The 22,729-nt window shown below is 34.4% G+C and overlaps 1 protein-coding gene across 2 annotated transcripts in view; it reads left to right on the forward strand.

Moving 5' to 3' along the window:
• The window catches only part of DSCAM (DS cell adhesion molecule), a 683,895-nt gene that overhangs the window by 510,692 nt on the left and 150,474 nt on the right, over positions 1-22,729 (forward strand). For both annotated transcript variants that reach the window (XM_031959192.1, XM_031959191.1), the window contains exon 15: positions 6,913-7,080. In XM_031959192.1, coding sequence (XP_031815052.1) covers positions 6,913-7,080 — 168 coding nt within the window. The remainder of the gene's footprint in view (positions 1-6,912; positions 7,081-22,729) is intronic.

A 22,729-nucleotide genomic window follows, 5' to 3' on the forward strand; every position in this document is an offset into this window, starting at 1 on the left:
ATGTATGTGTGTGTGTTTCAGGAGGTGAGAAGTATGTTCTTTCTATTTCTATTTTTCCTGATTATTTTACTTTATTTTTATTTACTTTATTTACTTTAGACAGTTTTCTTTTATGATTTCTTAAAATATGGTATCCAGGGTTTTGTTTTTGTTTTTTTACAGTGGTCACAATTCTCAGGATTCTTGTAATTCTTTTTAAGTTAATTTTAATTAGTATTTTTTTCCTCCTAAAGCCTCATGTACATATATATTTAGTCAAGAAAAACAAATTCTCCTTTTCCTTATCTCTAACACATACATACACATATAAAATAATTACACATATGTGGGTATATGGCTCAGTCTGCATGTTATCCATTAAATTTCTTTTAAGAGGTTGGTAGCATGTTTCATAATGTGTCCTCTCAATCTTGAATTTAATAATTCTTACATAATTTTTACTCCTTTTGTTTCCCAGGTTAGTTCTCAAATAAGCATCTCAAACATCCTAATTTTTGAGATTTTTACCTTTGTCCTCATATTTCTTATTGTCTCATTCATTGAATCATTGAAGTCTGTTTACCCTATTTTAATGTCCAAAGTTTCAAATACTTGGGTAAGGGTGATATTTTTGCTCGAAGATTTTTATTCTCTTTTTCTAACTACTCAAATTTGATTTTACAATCTCTTGCTTGGGCTTCTGTTTTTTTCTCTATAATCTAAGAGATTTTAGGCAATCCATTCTTTTTTCAGAGGTTCTACTAGCAATTAATTTGGAGTTATTGCTTTCATTTAAGAATTTGTTATTTTAGCTAATAGTGCTTCTTTAGTATAATAAAAAGTTTTTCCTCACTTTCTTTATATTTATGGTCTCAGTGATGAGATTATGTCTTTGTACAAAGACAAGGATTTATCATTTTATGCACTTTTGAATGGAGCTGTTATGTCCAACTCCTGTTTGCCAGTGTATTCTGGAAGAGGCTTCCCTGTAGTGCCTGAATAGTAGTTCATCTGGAGATTGGGCTGTTTTCATCAGCCCTGATTAGGATTACAATATTTTCCTGGGACAGAGAGTTGGTACCAATCCCTGTTCACTGATACAGTTTGAAACATCCATCTATCTCCTGGGGCATCTCCTGATTCAGGTTATATTTGACATTAGTCATTTCCTTCTGCTATAGCGGGAGGCCACTAGCTTTAGGCGTTAGCCCTAGAGTGGCTTAACTTGACTGTGCTATCTTTTAGCCAGTCTTCTAAGGCATTCTTAGATCTAAAATTGTACTTCCTTCAATGCTAAACAGTCAAGGAGACCTCAATACCTGGGATTTCTTTTTGTAAACCTTTCTGGAATGGAGGAATTTAGTGATTTTTTTTTCTCTTTAAATTGCTCTTTTCTTTCACTGTTAGTAGGTATTTGTAGGGAGACATGGGTTTAGCTAGAACCTTGAACATATGCCATCTTAGCCAGAAGATTACTTTTTAATAATAATTTTGGGGCTACTTTGAGAGATTCTATTATGATAGTCAGTAGCTGTGTTTGATCAGAGACAGTAGAAAAGAGGTAATAGGTATATTGAGAGAAGAGATGCCATTGTGTTGCTGTTAATAACATTGTGACTTCTAAAAGTACTTTCACATTTTTTTTCTTCAGTTTAATCATAAATTTGTCACTGTGAAGTATTATTCTCACTTTTATCAATGGAAAAACTGAGTTATATTTAAGTATGTTTCTTGTTTCTAGATCACCACCAAATTAAAAACAGATCTGGGAATGGATTTCAAATAAATTTTCATAGAGCTAATTATATTTATAAATACAGTAGGCAATTATAGAATAGGCAATTATCTGTAATCCAAAGGAATTATACTATCAGCTCACATCCTTCAGGGGACAGGAAAATTACTGAATGTAACTCAGCCAGATTAAAATGTAATTGTGAAAGCTTTAATAAAAGCAAACAAAATATATACTATGACATATATAATGTAAATGTGTGGTTTTCTAAGTAAACCCTACAGGTAGCTAAGTGGTAGAGTGGATAGATTCCAGGCCTGGAATCAGGAAGACTCATTTTCCTGAATTCAAATCTGGACTCAGACACTTACCATCTGTGTGACCCTGGGCAAGTCACTTAAGTTTGTATTGCCTCAGTTTCCTCATCTGTAAAACAATAAGAAGAAGGAAATGGCAAATCAGTCTAGTATCTTTGTCAAGAAAACCCCAAAAGATTCACACACAGCTGAAAAATGATTGAATAACATTAATGAAGTAAATATGTGACTGCAAGGATCTGTTTCCATTTGAACTTGATATTACTTCGGTAATATGTACTGAGAAGGGTTACAGAAAGAAATTTAACTCCAGATAAACTGCATTTGCCTGCTGAAAAAGCTAAAAATAAGTTTGTGGTGGTTATATGTTTGTGTTACTTAGTTTTAAACTTCCTTTTATCCTAATAACTAACTGAGATCTTGATCTTGAGTGAAAAGTTTTGATAGAGAAAGGCGAAAGGAGAAATGTTGGAGCATGGGAAATTGTTAAAAGAAGACATATCTAGGTAAGATACTATGATGAATAAACTGATAGAAATTCCATTAATGATTCCAAAGAAGGTAGATATCTAGAATTTAAGGAAATTTCAGAACAATCTGATATAGGAAGGCTGGATTAGATAATATTCCAGCCATAATCTGATGAATATCATGAATATCCTCATGTGAAATGAGGTTTCCTATCATAATTAGATCTTTCTTAGATTCATTCACATGTTTTGAGCACAATACCTGTCAGTTCCTTTGTCTAGAAAAGAAAAAAAGAGAAAATTTACCACTGCTACCCTAAAGTTGTCTGATTTGGCTACAATGTGCTTAAAGGAAGTAAGAATGATTCTGCTCATATTAAGAGACTTTTCAGTCCAAGATGCATAGATAATAATCAAAAGTTATGGATGTTTGAATGTGAAACTATTAAAGTAAACCATTCTATAATCGAAATAACTAAGATGGGCATGCCCAATGTAAACTAGGCAGGCAGAAAATTGAATTGCACAGTTAATCTCAGAGCAAGAACATTGATCTTCCAGAAAATTGTTGTTTTGTGAGGACAAGTAAAGATTAAATGATCAGCATTTCTAGTGTGACTATAGATGTCAGCTTCCTATTATTCCTATTCCTACAAATTCTAGAGGGATGGGAATACAGGAGAAATACAGTAAAGTTTTTGAGTCCCTTTAACCATATATCTCAGTAAAAGTTGGACAGTCATCTGAAACATATAGTTTGAGTTTTATACTGGGAGTTTTATACTGATTTTGTGACCAAAGAAATTCGCATACTCTCTTAGTACCTCAGGCAACTTGAAGACTATAAATTACAGAAAAGTTCCACAAAAGATTAAAAAGATTTCACTACCTCACTTCCCAAAAGATAATTTTTTTCTTATCTTTAATTACTTAAGGATCAAAGAGCAAAGAAGCTATTAAGTAAACCAGTAAATCTGAGAACCAAAACTCCTTGGTAAAATGTGGTTAAAAAAAAAAAGGATATATTATCCTGTAATTATTGCTCCTTTAAGTGGGGTGAGTCTTCTCTAATACTTCTAGGCAACTCTAAGATAATCCCATTTACAGCAGTAAATATATTGTAAGGAATCTATAACTAGCATCATAGAATATATTATAGGGTATATTATAGGGTATTTGATGTGGGGATGACCTTGGAGATTATCTCTATAATAGGGGACTGGCTATTGAGCCTTGTCTTTATGAGAATGTACAGAGTGCCTCCGATGCAATTTCTCAAGTGAAAGAGTCTAGGAGCCTGCTTCTGGAAGAATTATGTTGAAATATAATGGAAGTACCTTGTAGAGATTTTGGAGCATGCACAGACATTCTGTAACTGGTTCCAGTCCATTTGTCAAATGATGAAGAGGAGCTTCTTTGATTGACTAAGGCTACAGAATCAGAACTGGGTGTGTGTAGGGAGGGGAGAGAGATGGAAGGTGGTGTGGACATTCAAAATGCCTTGTCCCTTATTTTCAGTTGCTTTCCTTATTCTTTGACTTCTCCTGGTCTGTCTGTAATCTGGTAAGAGAAGAGAGATAATGCTAAAAGGCTACATGTAGACCTCAGTTCTTTCCCTTGGTCTTGTTCTTTCATGTAGGTGAAGGAGATTAATCTGGAAACTATGATCTTGTGAGTTTTGAAAAGTAAAGAAAATAAACCAGCAGAGGTCCAAGATTCTGAGGATCAAGTCCATGCTGGATTTTGTAGCCAGCCCTACATCAGTGTGTTAAGAAGTGAAAAGTGATCTCCAGGATGGTAGATGAGATGAGGGAAGACTCTTCTGGCAATGGTACTAGTGCTGCATTTGGCTTTGAACTTGGTAGGGAGAAAATGAGTGAAATCTGAACCCACTCATCCTTGGTCCAACTTCTATATGCAATGAGTCCTAGAAAATTCACTTCCAAATGCAGCATTAGAACCACTGTCACATATTATCTCATCTACTATCCTGAAAATCACTACTCATTTCTCAAGGCATTGATACTCAACTGGCTTCACTACCCGGAATAAACTTGACTTCTTAGATTCTGGACTTTGGGTAGTTCCCTCTATTTTTTCAAAACTCTAAAGGTTATAGCTTCCAGATTAATCTACTTCATTTTAAATGTAAAAGCAAACACTGAGAAAAAGAACTGAGATCCATATTCACAGGCCACATGTCAACCTCAGATAGGGAGAAATGGCTCCCCATCCAAGGCCAACATCTGGCATTACAGCATTGTCTCTCCTCTTTTACCAGAATGCAGACTGGAAGATATCAAACCACAAGGAGGGCAGCTGAAGAGAAAGGGACAAGGACAACTAGTGCCTTTTGATTACCCCCCTTCCCCAGTTCTGACTTTATAACTGCAGCCAAAGAGCCTCCTCTTCAGCCTGTGGTAAGTGGACTTAAACCAGTTACAGAATGTATACAAGCACTCCAAAATTTCCTTAAGGCACTTCCATTATATGTACTCATGACTCTGCTGGAAGCAAGTTCTCTAGCCTCTTCCACATGGTGAACTGTATCAGTCGCACTCTGTATATGCTCCTAAACACTGGGCTCAGTGACCAGTTCTCTGTAATATCGAGGTGAGCTTCCTCAGGTTATCAATGAGAAAAGAGGCTCAGATAAATCATGAGATAGTTCCAAAGTCTCACAGGATTTTTATTGTCAGTTCAGTTAAGTAGCTAGGTAGATGAGATATAAAATCAAAATAAAATCCAGTTCCTTTTTTTAGTCCTTATTCTAGTAAAAAGATATGGCACATAAGCAAGTATGGCGAAGAAGTGAAAGCAAATCACTATTTGAGGTCAAAGAGGAAAGGCACATTGCTAAGTGGAGACACTAGCAAAGATTACCTGGAAAAGTTGGCATCTGATTAGGGCTTTAAAGGATTGATAAAAATTCATCAGTTTGGCATATTGGAATGGACAGGCATTCCTAATGGTCTTTCAATTGCATCATCATACAATGTCATATGAGGGCTAGGGGGTTGAAAAAGGAGTTGGGATGGTTTTTCTCTCTCCAGAACCCCATATCTGAGAATGCTCTCTACTAATCCATTATCGGGTAAAAATGAAAAGCAAAAGAAGGGAGACAAAAAGAGATTAATGAGAGATGAGAGAAAGGCATTTGTATTCATTCAAAGGGTAAAAAATAATGCAGTCAGTAGATTTAAAATACTACCACTCCCTCATCAGAATTCCCTCAAAGGCTGGGTACTTACCTATTATGTAACAACCTATTATATCAGTAAACAAATTATGGTTGCAAATATTTGTTATGTGAACAGTAAATGAAATATGGTTACAAATGCCCACTCTAGGCAGAATTACATTCTATCAATGATCTGTAAGTTCTCTAGCAATAACCATAGTAAACTTTTAAGGGCAGAAGCTATTTCATGTTTGTCTTTGTGTCTCTAGTATCATAGTGTCCTGAACATAGTAGGCAGCTAGCTGTAATTAATTTAATTAACTAACAATTGATGCTTTAAATTAATTAATAGATTCTTTAGTTCAATGAAATGATACTAAAGTAGAATAATGAAATACCTGTCATTTATATAATGATTCATATAACTATTTAAGGTTTCCAAAACACTTTATAGATATCATCTACTTTCATCCTGACAATAATCTTAGTAGATAGGTGCTATTATTTTCCTTATTTTATATATGATAAAACTGAGGCAAAGAGAGTGTTAGTGACTTACCCAGAGTCACACAGCTGGGCAACTGTCTGAGGCAAAATTTGAATTTGGAACTTCCTGACTTCAAAGTCCAATGCTCTATTTATTTTCCATACTATTTGCCTGAGAACTGGAAGTTAACTATATAGTGAAGTTTTGTTTTGCTTTGTTTTGTTTTCTTCATAGTAGATACTTCATTTTGGCTCTTTTTCAATCAGGAAAGAAGGTTGTGATTTTCAAAGATTCAGAAAGAGCAGATTTTTATTTTGTTGCGTTATAATTCCTTTTAACATTCTGGTCAATCCTTAAATGCTTATTTGGGGCTCTTTTTAAAAAAAAGTATATTTGTTTGTTGGCTTGTTTTAGTTACCTATTTGTTTGTTTTTCTTTCCTTGTTTCAGTTTCCCTGACTTCTGTTTCTATACCATTATTACAAAAAATTCATCATATACTGTGTTCCCTCAAACATTCCTCCCTGAATACAATTAAATTGGAAGCCCTTCATTAACAAAGGCATGATGGGTGTAGTATTGTTTCTTTTATGACATCCAACTTTACCTAATAACTTTAAATATTTTGCATATGAGAATTTGCTTTGATGTGTAATAAAAATCATTTATGAATATTTTAAAGACAGGGAAAAAACTCAAGTCTCTATCTCTTCTTTTTTGAAAAAAATCAAACAAACCTAAAAGACTCCTGGGATTCTGCTCAGAGAACCAAAGATGTTTCCCCTCAGCTGAACTCGGCCACCATCATTGATATCCATCCTTCCTCCACCTACAGCATCCGCATGTATGCCAAAAACCGAATTGGCAAGAGTGAAGCCAGCAATGAGCTCACCATTACAGCTGATGAAGCAGGTACAGTCTAGTTTTTTCCTTGTTTGATATCAATACTGCATTTCAGCTATTACTGTAGACATTAAAATTCCATTTGCCCAATAACTGCTTCTTTTCATGAATGACCTAGCTTATTTGGGAAATGAATTTTCAGATCTGTAATGATATATTTACAAGTATAATTTTGGGTGCTTTTGACTGCATGTGTTTGGATCTACAAAAGATAGACAATACTCTGATTCATTTGAATGTTTATTTTCATTTACATATTTTAGGTAGCAATTTCAAACTGGAGACTAATTTTCAAAAAAAAATTACATTGTTATTCTTATTGCCATTTATTGGCTGTTAGCTGTTTTCAATCATGTCTGACTGTGACCCCATTTGGGGTTTTCTTGGCAAAGGTATTAGTGTGGTTTGACATTTCCTTCTCCAGCTCATTTTACAGGTGAGGAAACTGAGACATATAAGTTTAAGTGACTTTTTCTTTCCTTTTTATTTATTTAAAACTAAATATAAAAATAAGAAAAAACAAAATAGAAAAAGAAAGACAGAAAAGGAAAATAAAAACAAAACAAAACATTATCATGTACCCAGCAGAACATCAGGAAGGATTGAAAATATGTAACAATTTCCATTTCAAACAAGCATACATAATATTAGAAGAGATTATATATTCATGATTGTCCATCTTTTCTTTGCTTCCTTGTAGATTAGTTATTCTTTGTTCTCTGCTATGCACTTTTCAATTTATTCTTTTTTTCTCCATTCATCTTCTCAATTCCCCCAAGCAGGAAACAATAAGGCTGTGTACATACTCACACCTACATCCATATATCTATACTACATGCATACATGCACACATGTGTACATATGCATTTAAAATACATAGACATGCATCTAAAACAATATTATCATGGCTGACATATAATATAGATTTTTCTCTTGTTTGAAACTTTGTTTGACTTTGAGATCAATGATCACTAATGAATTCTACTCCTGATCTTTGCTATGGTACTTGTGTATCTCTTATTTCCTTTCCCTGCTAACTCCTCTACTTTAATTTATTTTACTTAACTTATTTTACTATTACTATTCCTTAACTTATTTTACTATGACTTAACCTCCTCCTACCAATGGATCCCTCCCTCATCTTCTCCCCCATCTTTTCTCCTCCATCTTTATCCCATTCCCATCATTCTACATATCTTTTTTCCACTGCCATGAATCTACACACCATTCTATGACCCACCTTATCCTATTATCTTCCCCCTTATGTCTTTATAGATTTTGGAAGGTGTTATATCTTTCATAATTTATATATGTAATCTTCCCTACTTAACCAATTCCCTTTATGAATAGGTTTTCAGAAATACCAGCCCTCTGTTTTTACCTATATTTAGGGTTTTTTTTAAGCACATTTGTTTGTTTGTTTGTTTTAATTACATATTTGTTTTATTCTCCATGTATCTATAGTTATTATCTTTTCTTAGACAATTTATTTTTAGAGTTAGAGCATACTTAACTCTGTCCCAATCGTTTTTTTTTAATCTATCCTCTCACTAGTATTAATTTTAAACATATGGAATACATTTCCATGTTAAAAAAAAAAAACACAAACAATTTGTCCTTGTTGAGTCCCTTGAAATTAATCTTTGAAGTTGGCTAGTATATGTTAAAATTTTCACTGAGTTTAGGTTTCGTTGAGAAAAAGTCCTGAAAATCTGCAAATTCCTTGAATATCTTTTTTTTTCATTTAATATTATGGTTAGTTTTGCTAGATACAATATTATTTTTACCACAGACCAATTCTTTTGATTTTCAATATATATTATTCCAGAACCTGAAGTTTTTCTGTAATCTCTCTCATTTGATTTTTGAAGTCTTTTTTGAGTTCTAGGAGCCATTAAACATTACTTTTGGTGATAGAAAAAGGCTTTTTTTTACTTCATTGTTTTCCTCTGAAGATGAACTCCAGTCTTCCTTATACCCAAAGCAATTTTCTATGATTAGGTTCTTCTTCCTTCCTCCTCCTTCTTCTCCTCCTCCTCCTCCTCCTCCTCCTCCTCCTCCTCCTCCTCCTCCTCCTCCTTCTCCTTCTCCTCCTTCTCTTTCTCCTTCTTCTTCTCTATTAGTATAAACTCCTCTAATCCTAGGGTGTGGAAGGGAGAAGTTTTTGGCTTCTCCACTTTGACCTGGAACCCCATATGAAAAGCTCCACCCTCCAAAGCATAACTGCAGCCAGTAGCATCCCTACCTCACTGTTTCTGCACTCAGTGGGTATGCTAGTTCCTGTTCCCCAAGGGCCATATCTATGCAGTACAGGTAGGTGTGGTGTTTTTAATCAACAGAGGTTCTCTCAATCTTCCAGGACTCAGATCCAGATTTCCCAACTGTGGTGGGAAGATGAAAGTTCTTGTGATTGTGACAGGATCCTTCTAAACATAGCTAGCCCTAAGGCTTGCTGTTTCTGCAGAGTTAGCTTGGATGTGTTTACACTTTGCATGGGTTAAATCTCAGTCATGGGGTATTTCTTTTGTTCTTCTCAGATCTTCCCAGGTGGACTCTGTTCTGCCCTAATTTTATTTGTTTTTTACCAATCTATGTTCACTGTGATATATAATTTTGTTTTGTTTGAGGGTAGGGGAAATCTGGAGGGCCTAGAATTTTCTGACCTGCTCCACTATATTTCCAGAATCTGTCCCTAAGTGATTTTTCCCAGGGTTACATGGCTAGTAAGTGTCTGGGGTTATAGTTGATTTATTTCTTCATTACCTACTCTAATTCCTCCAATTTATTTTTCTTATTGGTAAAGCCACCATTTCCCACTTGGAATTGTGTATTATCCTGCTGATAAGTTTCTGCAATCTCTTTGCTAATATTTTATTTAAATTTATGCATGAATATTTTTAGAGAGACTGGTATGTTTTGCTCTTCCTGGTTTATATATCAGCACCATGTCTGTGTCATAAAAGGAATCTAGCAGGACTCTTTTGCCTACTTTTCCAAATAGTTTACATAGTAATGGAATTAATTGTTTTTTAAACGTTAGGTAGAATTCTCTTGTAAATCCATCTGGCCTTGGAAATTTTTTTTAGGGAAGAACACATTTCATGAGTGAATTGTTCAATTTCATTTTTCTAAAATAGGATTATTTAAGTAATTGATTTTCTCTTCCATTAAATTGGGCAGGTTATTTTTTTGTAAATATTCATTTATTTCATTTAGATTTTTAGATTTGTTGGCACACAGTTGGACAAAATAGCTCATATTATTGCTTTAATTTCCTCTGCGCTGGGGGTAAGTTTACTCTATTCATTTTTGCTGCTGGTAATTTGACTTTTTCTTTCCTTTTTCTAATCAAATTAATCAAAGGTTTATCTATTTTATTGTTTTTTTCATAAAACCAACTCATTTATTTTTTCAATAGTTTTCTTTATATTTTATTAGTCTCTTGATTTTCAGAATTTTTAATTTGGTATTTAATGGGGGATTTCTAATTTATTTTTTTCTAGCTTTTTTTTAATTCCATGCCCAATTCATTGATCTCTTCTTTCTCTGTTTTATTCATGTAAGTATTTAGAAATATAAAATTTCTCCAAAGACCCGCTTTGGCTGCATCCTATAAGTTTTGGTACATTATTTCATTACAATCATTCTTTTGGATGAAATGACAGATTGTTTCTATGATTTGTTGTTTAATCTACTCATTTTCCTCATAGTGGTGATTAATTTTTCAATTAGATTATTTAATTTCCAATTGGTTTTTAGTCTATCCTTTCCTGGCCCTTTATTGAATTTAATTTTGAAGCATTGTGATCTAAAAAGGAATCATTTACTATTTCTGCCTTTCTGCATGTGATGATGAGGTCTTCGTGTCCTAGTATATAGTCAATTTTTGTGTAGCTGCCATGTACTGCTGAGTAATAGGTATATATTTTTTCTAATCCCATTCAATTTTCTCCAGAGGTCTATCATATCTAAGTTTTCTAAAAGTCTATTTACATCCCCAGCTTCTTTCTTTTTTTGTGTGCTTAATCTAATTCTGAGAGGGGAAAGTTGAGATCTCCCACTAATATAGTTTTGTTTTTTAGTTCTTTCTATATATGGCTTAATTTCCTCTCTAAGAATTTTGATCCTGTACCATTTAGTGCTTATACATTCAGTCTTGAAACTATTTCATTGTCTACAGTACCCTTTAACAGTATGCAGTTCCTTATCTTTTTAAATTAAATCTACTTTTGATTTTGCTTTATCTGAGATCAGAATTGCTACCTCTATTATTTTTAATTTGTTTATTTCAGCTGAAGTATAATAAATTCTGCTCCAGCTTTTTACCCTTATTCTATATGTATCTATCCATTTCAAATGTATTTCTTGTAAAAAAATATATTGTAAGATCCTTTTTTTAATCTATTCTGCCACCTGCTTCCATTTTGTGGGAAAGTTCATCCCATTCACATTCACAGTTATGATTTCCAGCTGTGTATTTCCCTCCATCCTATTTTCTCCCCTGTACATACTGTTTTTAATCTCTTTCAATTCTTACTAGTGTTTTATTTCTGTCCCACCCTGCCCTCAACATGTCCTACTATCTATAATCCTTCTCCTTTCTCTTACCCCTTTCTCCTATTATTTCTGCCTTCTATTCTATATAATCCCTCTCTTTTCTTTCCCCTTTCTGTTCCTACTTCCTTATAGGGCAAGATAAATTTCTATACCCAACTGAATGAATATGTTATTCTGTCTTTGAGCCAAAAATGATGAAATTAAGTTTCAGACAATGCTCATCCCCCTCCCTTATTTCCTTCTATTGAAATAGGTCTTTTGTGCCTTTTCATGTAATCTAATTTATTACATTTTACCTCCCCTATCCTCTTCTCTCAGTCCAGTACTTTTTCTACCCCTTAATGTTTTTTCTTAAAATATCATCACATCGGGATCATTTTAAATCCACATTTTTGATGATTTATTCATCCTACAACTGCCCTAATAAAAGACACAGTTCTTAAAAGTTACATATCATTTTGCCATCTAGGGAAAGCAGTTTAATCTTTAAATAATGTTTTATTGTCCTTCCTGTTTAGCTTTCTATGCTTCCCTTGAATCCTATCTTTTAAGATCATTTTTTTTGTTTAGTTCTAGTCTTTTCAAAAAATGATTGAAAGTCCTTTAGTCCATCAGAAATCTACCTCCTCCTCTGAAAAATGATGGTCAGTTTCACTGGATATTTGATACTTGGTTGTAATCCCAGATCTTTGCCTTTCGGAATATGGTATTCCAAGTCCTGCAATCATTTAGTGCAGAACTGCCAGATCAGGTAATCCTGACTGTAGTTTTTTGATACTTGAATTTTTTTCTAGCAGCTTGCAGTAATTTTCCCTTGAGATTATAGTTCTGAAGTGTTACAACAATGTTACTTGGAGTTTTCCTCCTGGGATCTCTTTCTAGAACTGATTGAAGGATTCATTCAAAGACTATTTTATCCTCTGGTCCTAGTATAATAGAGCAGTTTTCCTTGATAATCTTTTGAAAAATGCTATCCACCTTCTGGCCAAGATGGTGGTAAGGAGGCACACAGCTATGTAAGCTCCGCATTTTCTCTCAGAATCCATCTCATTACAAGCCTCTGAATTAATACCTGACTGGAAAAAAAAACCCACAAATAGTTACCAAGAGAAGACATCCTTGAGATTCGCCAGGAAAGGTCTGTTTTTGCTCGAGGGCAGGACGGTTTTAGATCTGGCACAGGCTGAGGGCAGGCAGCAGCAGTGAGACCTCGGCAGGCAGCTCACAGCTGAGCAGACCGGAGGGGGTTGGGGTGTGATCTCAGCCGTCTCTGTGGGGAGAGCTTTGCTACAGGATTGGATACTTTGCCCGGCAGGAAGGGCAAGAATTCAACCCCAAACAGCTGGAATTCCTTGGGACCTGGCCACCCCTCCCCCACAGCATCTCAGCACGCTCTCAGAGTCTCAGAGCACAGGTGCAGCACAGTCTTGCTAGTGCCTCGCTGCTGCCCTCACAGTCTGTAGAGGAAGCTTGGTAACACTACCCAGCCCCTCCCCCCAAAAAAAGCAGATTCCATTTGGGGTTTTTTTCCTTTTTGTCTTTTCTAGTTTGTCTCTGATTCTTCTCTGACAAAATGAGCAAAACATTGAAAAGGACCTCAACAATTGACAGCTTTTATACGGACAGAGAGCAGACTCTAAACCCTGAGGAGACTAAAAACAGGCTGTCTCCAGGTGAATCCCCACAGGAGGAGATCATCTGTTCCTCAGCACAGATGAATCTCATAGAAGAAATTAAAAAGGCTCTCACAAGAGAGCTAGAAGAAAAATGGGAAAAGGAGAGGGAGGCTTGGCAAGAGAGTCTGGAGAAATTGTCCCATTCATTTAAAGATAGAATGGATAAGGAAAACAAATCCTTGAAAAATAGGATTAGTGAACTGGAAACAGAAAATAGCTCTCTAAAGAATAAAATTGGTGAAATGGAAAAACATTCCATAGAACAAATTGGACAATTAGAAAAAGATATAAAAAAGTGAGTGAAGAAAACACTTCATTGAAAAATCAGAATAGAACAAATGGAATTGACATGACCTGAGGAGACAAGAAGAATCAGTCAAGCAAAACCAAAAAATCAAACAATGGAGAAAATGTAGAAATACCTTCTTAGGAAAACAACAGACCTGAAAAATAGTCTAGGAGAGACAATCTGAGAATTATTGACTCCCTAGAAAAAAAAAAAGATGAAAAAAGAGCCTGGACACTATTTTCCAGGAAATTATCAAAGAGAACTGCCCAGAAGTCATAGAAACAGAGGGTAAAATAGACATTGAAAGGATCCATCGATCACCCACTGAAAGGGATCCTAAAATCAAAACACCAAGAAATATAGTGGCCAGATGCCAGAACCCTCAAACGAAGGAAAAAATACTCCAAGCAGCTAGAAAAACCCAATTCAAATATAGAGGAGCCACAATAAGGATCAACCAAGATCTAGCAGGATCCATACTAAAAGAGCGAAGGGCTAAGGAACTCGGTATGCAACCAAAAATAACTTACCCAGCCAGAATGAGCATCTTTTTCCAGGGAAGAAGATGATCATTCAACAAAATAAGTGAATTTCACCTATTTTGGTAGAAAACCAGAACTTAACAAGAAGTTTGATCTACAAACATAGAACTCAAGAAAAACCTAAAAAGGTAAAAAGAAATCTTGGAACTATATTTCTGAAAGATGTATAAAAATAGATATATACTTGTTCTAGAAATTAGAGGTGGAAAGGACATTGACAGAAAAAGGGCAATAGGACTATATTCCACAAAGAGGCAAGGAAAACCTATTATATCTGAGAGAAAATAGAGGGGCATGGAATATAGTGGGTATTTTACTGCCATAAGAATTGTCTTTAAGAGAAAATTTTAACTATATTCAATGATGGTGAAACTTCCTCCCACCCTCATTAAAAGTGAAGAAGGGAAAAAGTGAAAAGGGAAGGAATAAGCTAAGCAGAAGGGAAATACAGAAACTGTGAGGAAAGGAGTAAGCATAGGGGAGGAACTCTAAGATGGGGAGGAGGGACACTAAAAGGGAGAGCTGTGAGAAGCAAGTGGTGCTCACAAGTTTAATACTGGAAGGGGGAAGGGGGAAAGAAAGGAAGAAAAGCATAAATAGGGGTTAACAAGATGGCAAGTAAACAGAATTGGTACTTTTAACCATAAAATGTGAACGGGGTAAACTCCCCCACTAAACAGGAACAATTAGCAGAATGGATTAAAAGCAGAATCCTACAATATGTTGTTTACAGGAAACACACCTGAAGCAGGAGAATACATGCAGAATAAAGGTAAAAGGATGGAGTAAAATCTACTATGCTTCAGGTGAAATCAAAAAAGCAGGGGTAGCCATCCTGATCTCAGATCAAGCAAAAACAAAAATTGATCTAATTAAAAGAGATAAGAAAGGCACTATATCTTGCTAAAGGGTAGCATAGATAATGAAGCAATATCAATATTAAACATACATGCACCAAGTGGTGTAGCATCTAAATTCTTAAAAGAGAAATTGAGAGAGCTGCAAGAAGAAATAGATAGCAAAACTATAATAGTGGGAGATCTCAACCTTGCACTCTCAGAATTAGATAAGTCAAACAAAGTTAAATATGATAGATCTCTGGAGAAAATGAAATGGAGACAGAAAGGAGTACACTTTCTTTTCAGCAGGTCATGGAACCTATACAAAAATAGATCATATATTAGGACATAAAAACCTCAAACTCAAATGCAGTAAGGCAGAAATAGTAAATGCATCCTTTTCAGACCACAATGCAATAAAAATTACACTCAACAAAAAGCCAGGGAAAAGTAGACCAAAAATAATTGGAAACTAAATAATCTCATACTAAAGAATGATTGGGTGAAACAGCAAATCATAGACACATAATAACTTCACCCAAGAAAATGACAATAATGAGACATCATACCAAAATATGTGGATGCAGCCAAAGCGGTAATAAGGGAAATTTCATATCTCTAGAGGCCTACTTACAAAAATAGAGAAAGAGAAAGCAAAGGAATATGGGCTTGCAACTAAAAATGATAGAAAAGGAACAAATTAAAAACCCCCAGTCAAACACTAAACTTGAAATTTAAAAAATAAAAGGAGAGATCAAAAAATTGAAAGGAAAAAACTATTGAATTAATTAATAAAACTAAGAGTTGTATCTATGAAAAAAACCAACAAAATAGACAAACCCTTAGTAAATCTGATTAAAAAAAGGAAACAGGAAAATCAAATTGTTAGTCTTAAAAATGAAAAGGGAGAACTCGCCATGAATGAGGAGGAAATTAGAGCAATAATTAGGAATTACTTTGCTCAACTTTATGGCAATAAATTCGACAACTTAAATGAAATGGAAGAATACCTTCAAAAATATAGCTTGCCCAGATTAACAGAGGAAAGAAAAATATCCTAAACAATCCCATCTTAGAAAAAGAAATAGAACAAGCTATTAACGAACTCCCTAAGAAAAAATCCCCAGCACCAGATGGATTTACATGTGAATTCTACCAAACATTTAAAGAACAATTAACCCCAATGCTATATAAACTATTTGAAAAAATAGGGATTGAAGGAGCCCTACCAAACTCCTTTTATGATACAGACATGGTACCGATACCTAAACCAGGTAGGCTGAAAACAGAGAAAGAAAATTATAGACCAATCTCTCTAATGAATATCAATGCTAAAATCTTAAATAAAATATTAGCAAAAAGATTACAGAAAATCATTTCCAGGATAATACACTATGACCAAGTAGGATTTATACCAGGAATGCAGGGCTGGTTCAAATTAGGAGAACTATTAGCATAATTGACTATATCAATAAGCAAACTAACAAAAACCATTTGATCATCTCAATAGATGCAGAAAAAGCATTTGATAAAATCCAACATCAATTCCTAATAAAAAAAACACTTGAGAGTATAGGAATAGATGGGCTTTTTCTTAAAATAGTCAGGAGCATATATTTAAAACCATCAGTAAGCATCATATGCAATGGGGAAAAACTGCAATCTTTCTCAGTAAGATCTGGAGTGAAGCAAGGTTGCCCACTATCACCATTATTATTCAATATTGTATTAGAAACACTAGCCTCGGCAATAAGAGTCAAGAAAGAGATTAAAGGAATCAGAATAGGCAATGAGGAAACCAAACTATCACTCTTTGCAGATGATATAATGGTATATTTAGAGAACCCCAGAGATTCTACTAAAAAGCTATTAGAAATTATCCTCAACTTTAACAAAGTTGCAGGTTATAAAATAAATCCCCATAAATCCTCAGCATTTTTATACATCACCAACAAAATCCAACAGCAAGAGATACAAAGAGAAATTCCATTCAGAATAACTGTCAACAGCATAAAATATTTGGGAATCTATCTACCAAAGGAAAGTCAGGAATTATATGAGCAAAATTACAAAAAACTTTCCACACAAATAAAGTCAGACTTAAACAATTGAAAAATATTAAGTGCTCCTGGATAGGTTGAGCGAATATAATAAAGATGACAATACTCCCTAAACTAATCTATTTATTTAGTGCAATACCAATCAGACTTCCAAGAAAATATTTTAATGATCTAGGAAAAATAACAACAAAATTCATATGGAATAATAAAAGGTCAAGAATCTCAAAAGAATTAATGAAAAAAAATCAAATGAAGGTGGCCTCGCTGTACCTGATCTAAAACTATATTATAAAGCAGCAGTCACCAAAACCAATTAGTATTGGCTAAGAAATAGATTAGTTGATCAGTGGAACAGGTTAGGTTCACAAGAGAGAATAGTCAACTATAGCAATCTAGTGTTTGACCAATCCAAAAGATCCTAACTTTTGGGATAAGAATTCATTATTTGACAAAAACTGCTGGGATAACTGGAAATTAGTATGGCAGAAATTAGGCATGGACCCACACTTAACACTGTATACCAAGATCAAGATCAAAATGTGTCCATGATTTAGACATAAGAAATGAGATTATAAACAAATCGGAGGAACATAGGATAGTTTATCTCTCAGACTTGTGGAGGAGGAAAAAATTTGTGACTAAAGACGAACTAGAGACCATTATTGATCACAAAATAGGAAATTTTGATTACATCAAATTAAAAAGCTTCTGTACAAACAAAGCTAATGTAAACAAGATTAGAAGGGAAGCAACAAACTGGGAAAACATCTTCATAGTTAAAGGTTCTGATAAAGGTCTCATTTCCAAAATATATAGAGAATTGACTCTAATTTATAAGAAACCAAGCCATTCTCCAATTGACAAATGGTCAAAGGATATGAACAGACAATTTTCAGATGATGAAATTGAAATTATTACCACTCATATGAAAGAGTGTTCCAAATCGTTATTAATCAGAGAAATGCAAATTAAGACAACTCTGAGATACCACTACATACCTGTCAGATTGGTTAAGATGACAGGAAAAAATAATGATGATTGTTGGAGGGGATGTGGGAAAACTGGGACACTGATACATTATTGGTGGAGTTGTGAATGAATCCAACCATTCTGGAGAGCAATCTGGAATTATGCCCAAAAAGTTATCAAACTGTGCATACCCTTTGATCCAGCAGTGTTTCTACTGGGCTTATACCCCAAGGAGATACTAAAGAAGGGAAAGGGACCAGAATGTGCCAAAATGTTTGTGGCAGCCCTGTTTGTAGTGGCTAGAAATTGGAAAATGAATGGATACCCATCAATTGGAGAATGGTTGGGTAAATTGTGGTATATGAATGTTATGGAATATTATTGTTCTGTAAGAAATGGCTAGCAGGATGAATACAGAGAGGCTTGGAGAGAATTACATGAACTGATGCTAAGTGAAATGAGCAGAACCAAGAGATCATTATATACATCCACAACAATACTGTATGAAAATGTAATGTGATGGAAGTGAATTTCTTTGACAAAGAGACCTAATTCAGTTTCAATTGATCAATAATGGACAGAAGCAGCTACACCCAAAGAAAAAACACTGGGAAATGAATGTAAACTCTTTGCATTTTTGTTTTTCTTCCCGGGTTATTTTTACCTTATGAATCCAATTCTCCCTGTGCAACAAGAAAACTGTTTGGATCTGAACACATACATTGTATCTAGGATATACTAGGACATATTCAACATATATAGAACTGCTTGCCATCTAGGGGAATAGGTGGAGGGTGGGAGGGAAAAATCAGAACAGAAGTGAGTGCAAAGGATAATGTAAAAAAAATTACCCTGTCATGGATTCTGTCAATAAAAAGTTACTATAATAAAAAAAGAAAGAAAGAAAAGAAGAAAAATACTATCCAGGCTCTTTTTTGGTCATGGCCTTCAGGTAGACCAATAATTTTTAAACTGTCTTTCTTGGTTCAGTTTTCCAAATCATCTGTTTTCCCAATGAGACATTTTACATTTTCTTCCATTTCTCATTTCTTTTAGATTGTTTGACTGATTCTTGCTGTTTCATAGAGTCATTACTTTCCATTTGTCTGGTTTTAGTTTTTAATGTATGATTTTCTTCTGTTAGCTATTGTATCTCTTTTTCCATTTGGTTAATTCTCCTTTTGAAGGTGTTGTTTTCTTCAGTTAATTTTTTATTTTTGTATTTGGCCAATTGTATTTTGAGGAGTTGTTTTCTTCAGTTTTTTTCTTCCTTTTCCAAGCTGTTGATTCTCTCTTGTATACCTTTCATTTCTTTTCTCATTTTTCTTCTACATTTCTTATTTGCCTTTTAAAAATCTTTTATGAGCACTTCCAAGAAAACTCTTTGAGATTGAGACCAATTCATATCACTCTTTGAAATTTCCTCTGTCAGCATTTTATCCTCATCTGAGTTAGTGTGTTTTGGTCTTCCCTATCAGTACAGTAGCTTTCTACAATCAAGGTTCTTTTCTGTTTCTTTCTCATTTTCTTTCTTTTTTATTATTTCCTATTTTGTGGTTCTTAAGGTTGAACTCTGCTGCTGAGATACAGGAGATGCTGTCCCAAGCTTTTTGTGTAGCTCTGAGTCTTGGTTTTGAGCACAGGGGCTCCTTGTATTTGTTGTCTTGATTATAAGCTGTTGCTTGTTATCCAAGGATGGCATTTTGCCTTCTGCCCTGGAACTGGAAGTTGCTTCACTGGTCTGTTCTGCTTGAGCCAGGCCAAGAGTCTCAGTTGTTGATGTGCTGTGATCCAGGCCTTTTCACTGGCTTTCCTGCACACTGTCTGAGCTGGGCTGAATACATTTTTCACCCCAATGAGAATGATCTTTCTTGGAGTCCTTCCAATGTATGTTGAAGTGGAGAGTGGTTTCATTTCATTAGACTCTGTTCAGAGGCTCCATTTCATGTCAAAAGCCCAAGCAACTTCCTGGCTTCACTGCACCAAAATGGCTCTGCCCCCAGAGCTCCAAAACAGATATATTAATATCTCTAGTACTTACCTCAGGACTGTTGGGAGGCTCAAAAAAGATGATTGTATAAAATGTTTTGCAAACTTTAAAGCAACTGTTCTTAGTTCTAGATGAATAAATGCCTATATGTCACAAATATTTGCTCAATTTAAAGCTGTTGTTGGTCTTCAAAAGGTCTTCAGTTTGAGCAAAATCACCAGTACTTCAGTATAATGAACATCTCAAAATAATAGGTTTTCTAGGACCATTATCTTTTAACAATGAAAGACTTTGTACTTGTAATTTAAAAAAAAAAGAATATAACTTTTGTTACCTTCCAACCAATCCCACTTGCTTTCTGTATATTGATATTTTCTACATTGTGCTGCATTTTTCTATGGTCACTGCTGGTACTAGCTGTTACTTAATACTGATAATGGTTTAATTTCCCTTTCTGTTTGGCCTCAGCTTTAGATAACAGTTGCCATGGCAATATCTTTTATTCTAGACAGGAGGACTGTTTTCTGCCTGATAACTCATTCTTAGACTATTGTCAGATTGCTGATTCACCTTTATTAGCTATACCTAGAAATGCATTTTGATTTGGGAATCAATATTTGCTGTTTTCAATGTTATACAATCTATCCTTTACCAATCAACTTCCATTTATTTAATTTATGAAGATATAAACATAAGTAAAATTATTTTAAGAGAAATATATACTCACATAGTCCTACTTTTGCTTTGGTAGATGGTTTCTCTCAAATGTAATTAAATATATAAATAAGTCAGTGCTTATTAAGCACTCTACTATCCTAGTGCCAAGGATTCAAAGAAAGACAAAAATAAAATCCCTGCCCTTAAAAAACTCATATTCTAATGGGGAGACCACATGTAAATAACAAAGTTTATACAAGATATTTAGAGTGTAAATTGAATATAAACAATCTCAGACAGATGGTACTAACAACAGGGTAAACCAAAAGAAGCATCCTGAAAAAGATGAAATTTCCTTGCAGAAAATCATGAAATCAGAATTTGAAAAAGGTCAGAAAGGGAAGAATTTCAGGTCTGGAGAACAGACAATGAAAAAAGAGAGAATGGAGATAAAATGTTATTTTCAGATTATAGAGAAGGTGGAAGAGAATAAAGTATAAGATTGGAAAGGTAGGAATTGATGAAATTGTAATGGGCTTTAACTGTCAAATGAAATATCTTATATTTGATCCTTGAAGTAGTAGGGAGCTATTGAAGTTTATTAAGATAGGTATGCATACACATGGCTATATAAGTAGGGATATGAGAGATATTGTGAAGGTAGAAATGACAAGATTTGACAGCAGGCTAGATCTAAGGATGCACATGGGATCAGTGTCATGATGATACAAAGTTTGAAAGCCTGAGTGACTAGAAGAATACTGATACCTTTGACAGTAATAGGAAACTTTGAAAGAAGAAGAGGTTTGGGAGAAAAGATAATGAATTCTGTTTTGGAGATAATGAGTTTGAGCTGCAATGAGGTTAAAATACATCCAATTTAATATTTCCAAAAGGCAATTGGTAACTGCCTCCTGCCTGAAGGAAAGGAAAGGAATGAATGATTTCACAATAAATGATTTCAACTCATTGTATGTGTGTGTACATGTTTGAAGTGTAGTGAGATATTCAACTGAGAAGATGTGGGAAGGAATGCTGTGAAAAGCTAGAAGAGAGATGAAAAAAAATTGGAATAGACACCATATGTGATAGAAGATCAAATAAATTAGAAAGGCATACAAGATTGTCTTGCCTCAGTGAAAACCCAATTGAGAATTATGTAGCCTAAATTTATAGTGATTTAGGGCAATTTTATGCTTTTTCTTAGCTCCTTTCAGAAACATGTCATGTGATTAAGAGATGTGGGGAAATATTATGATCAGATAAAGGAATTCTGGAGCTCACAAATATAGCTTATATGAAATAGGTCATAGGAATTGACTAGATTGAAGGACTAGGAAATGTTAAAAAATTTGCAACAGTATCAATATATGTTGAAGTATACATATAGGAGTTGGCATAAAGAGAAAGATACTAGACCAGTAATTGAGGAAGGAAATAGAATGTCCTGGGGGGGGGGAGGATTTTACAAATATATGCATATAGATAGATAGAGCCAAATTAGAGCCAATAGGCTCTAAATTGGGTGATAAATTTGGAGAGCGCAAACCTCAAAAGAAAAAAAGATTCCATAGTGATGAGCAAAGTCTGGAAATCATAACAAGGAGAAAGAGTATTTCAATTCTCCCACAAAGACCAATACAGCAGGGGTATAAGTGAAAGTATAATCCATACTTGATAATTTACCTGGAAGTCAGCATTATAAGGAGAGATCCAGATCTCAGTGAATGACAGAAGATGAAAGTACTGCAAAAGGAAAATGTTTAAGAAAAAAGCATGTTTGTTCATTGTGGAGCAAGAATTCTTCTCAAGGGCATAGTGCAAAGAGGTGAGAAAATCTGGAGTAGGACTTGGTGGAGGGGACAAATTAAAATGGATGGGTTATGAAAAAAGAACAATGAAGTCTATGCCTTGGAACCCAGGAATTCAGAAATTAAAAAACTTAATTGACCACATCAAAACAATAAATTACTAACAATAAAGAGAGATGAAAATTTACTACTGATGTTTCATCTCACTTCATGCAAATTGGCAAAGGTATAAAAAAAAATTAAGGTTAGAGTCATCACCCTTGATGGG

The sequence above is a fragment of the Sarcophilus harrisii genome, chromosome 3 (genome assembly GCF_902635505.1).
Source record: "Sarcophilus harrisii chromosome 3, mSarHar1.11, whole genome shotgun sequence".
NCBI lineage: Eukaryota > Metazoa > Chordata > Mammalia > Dasyuromorphia > Dasyuridae > Sarcophilus > Sarcophilus harrisii.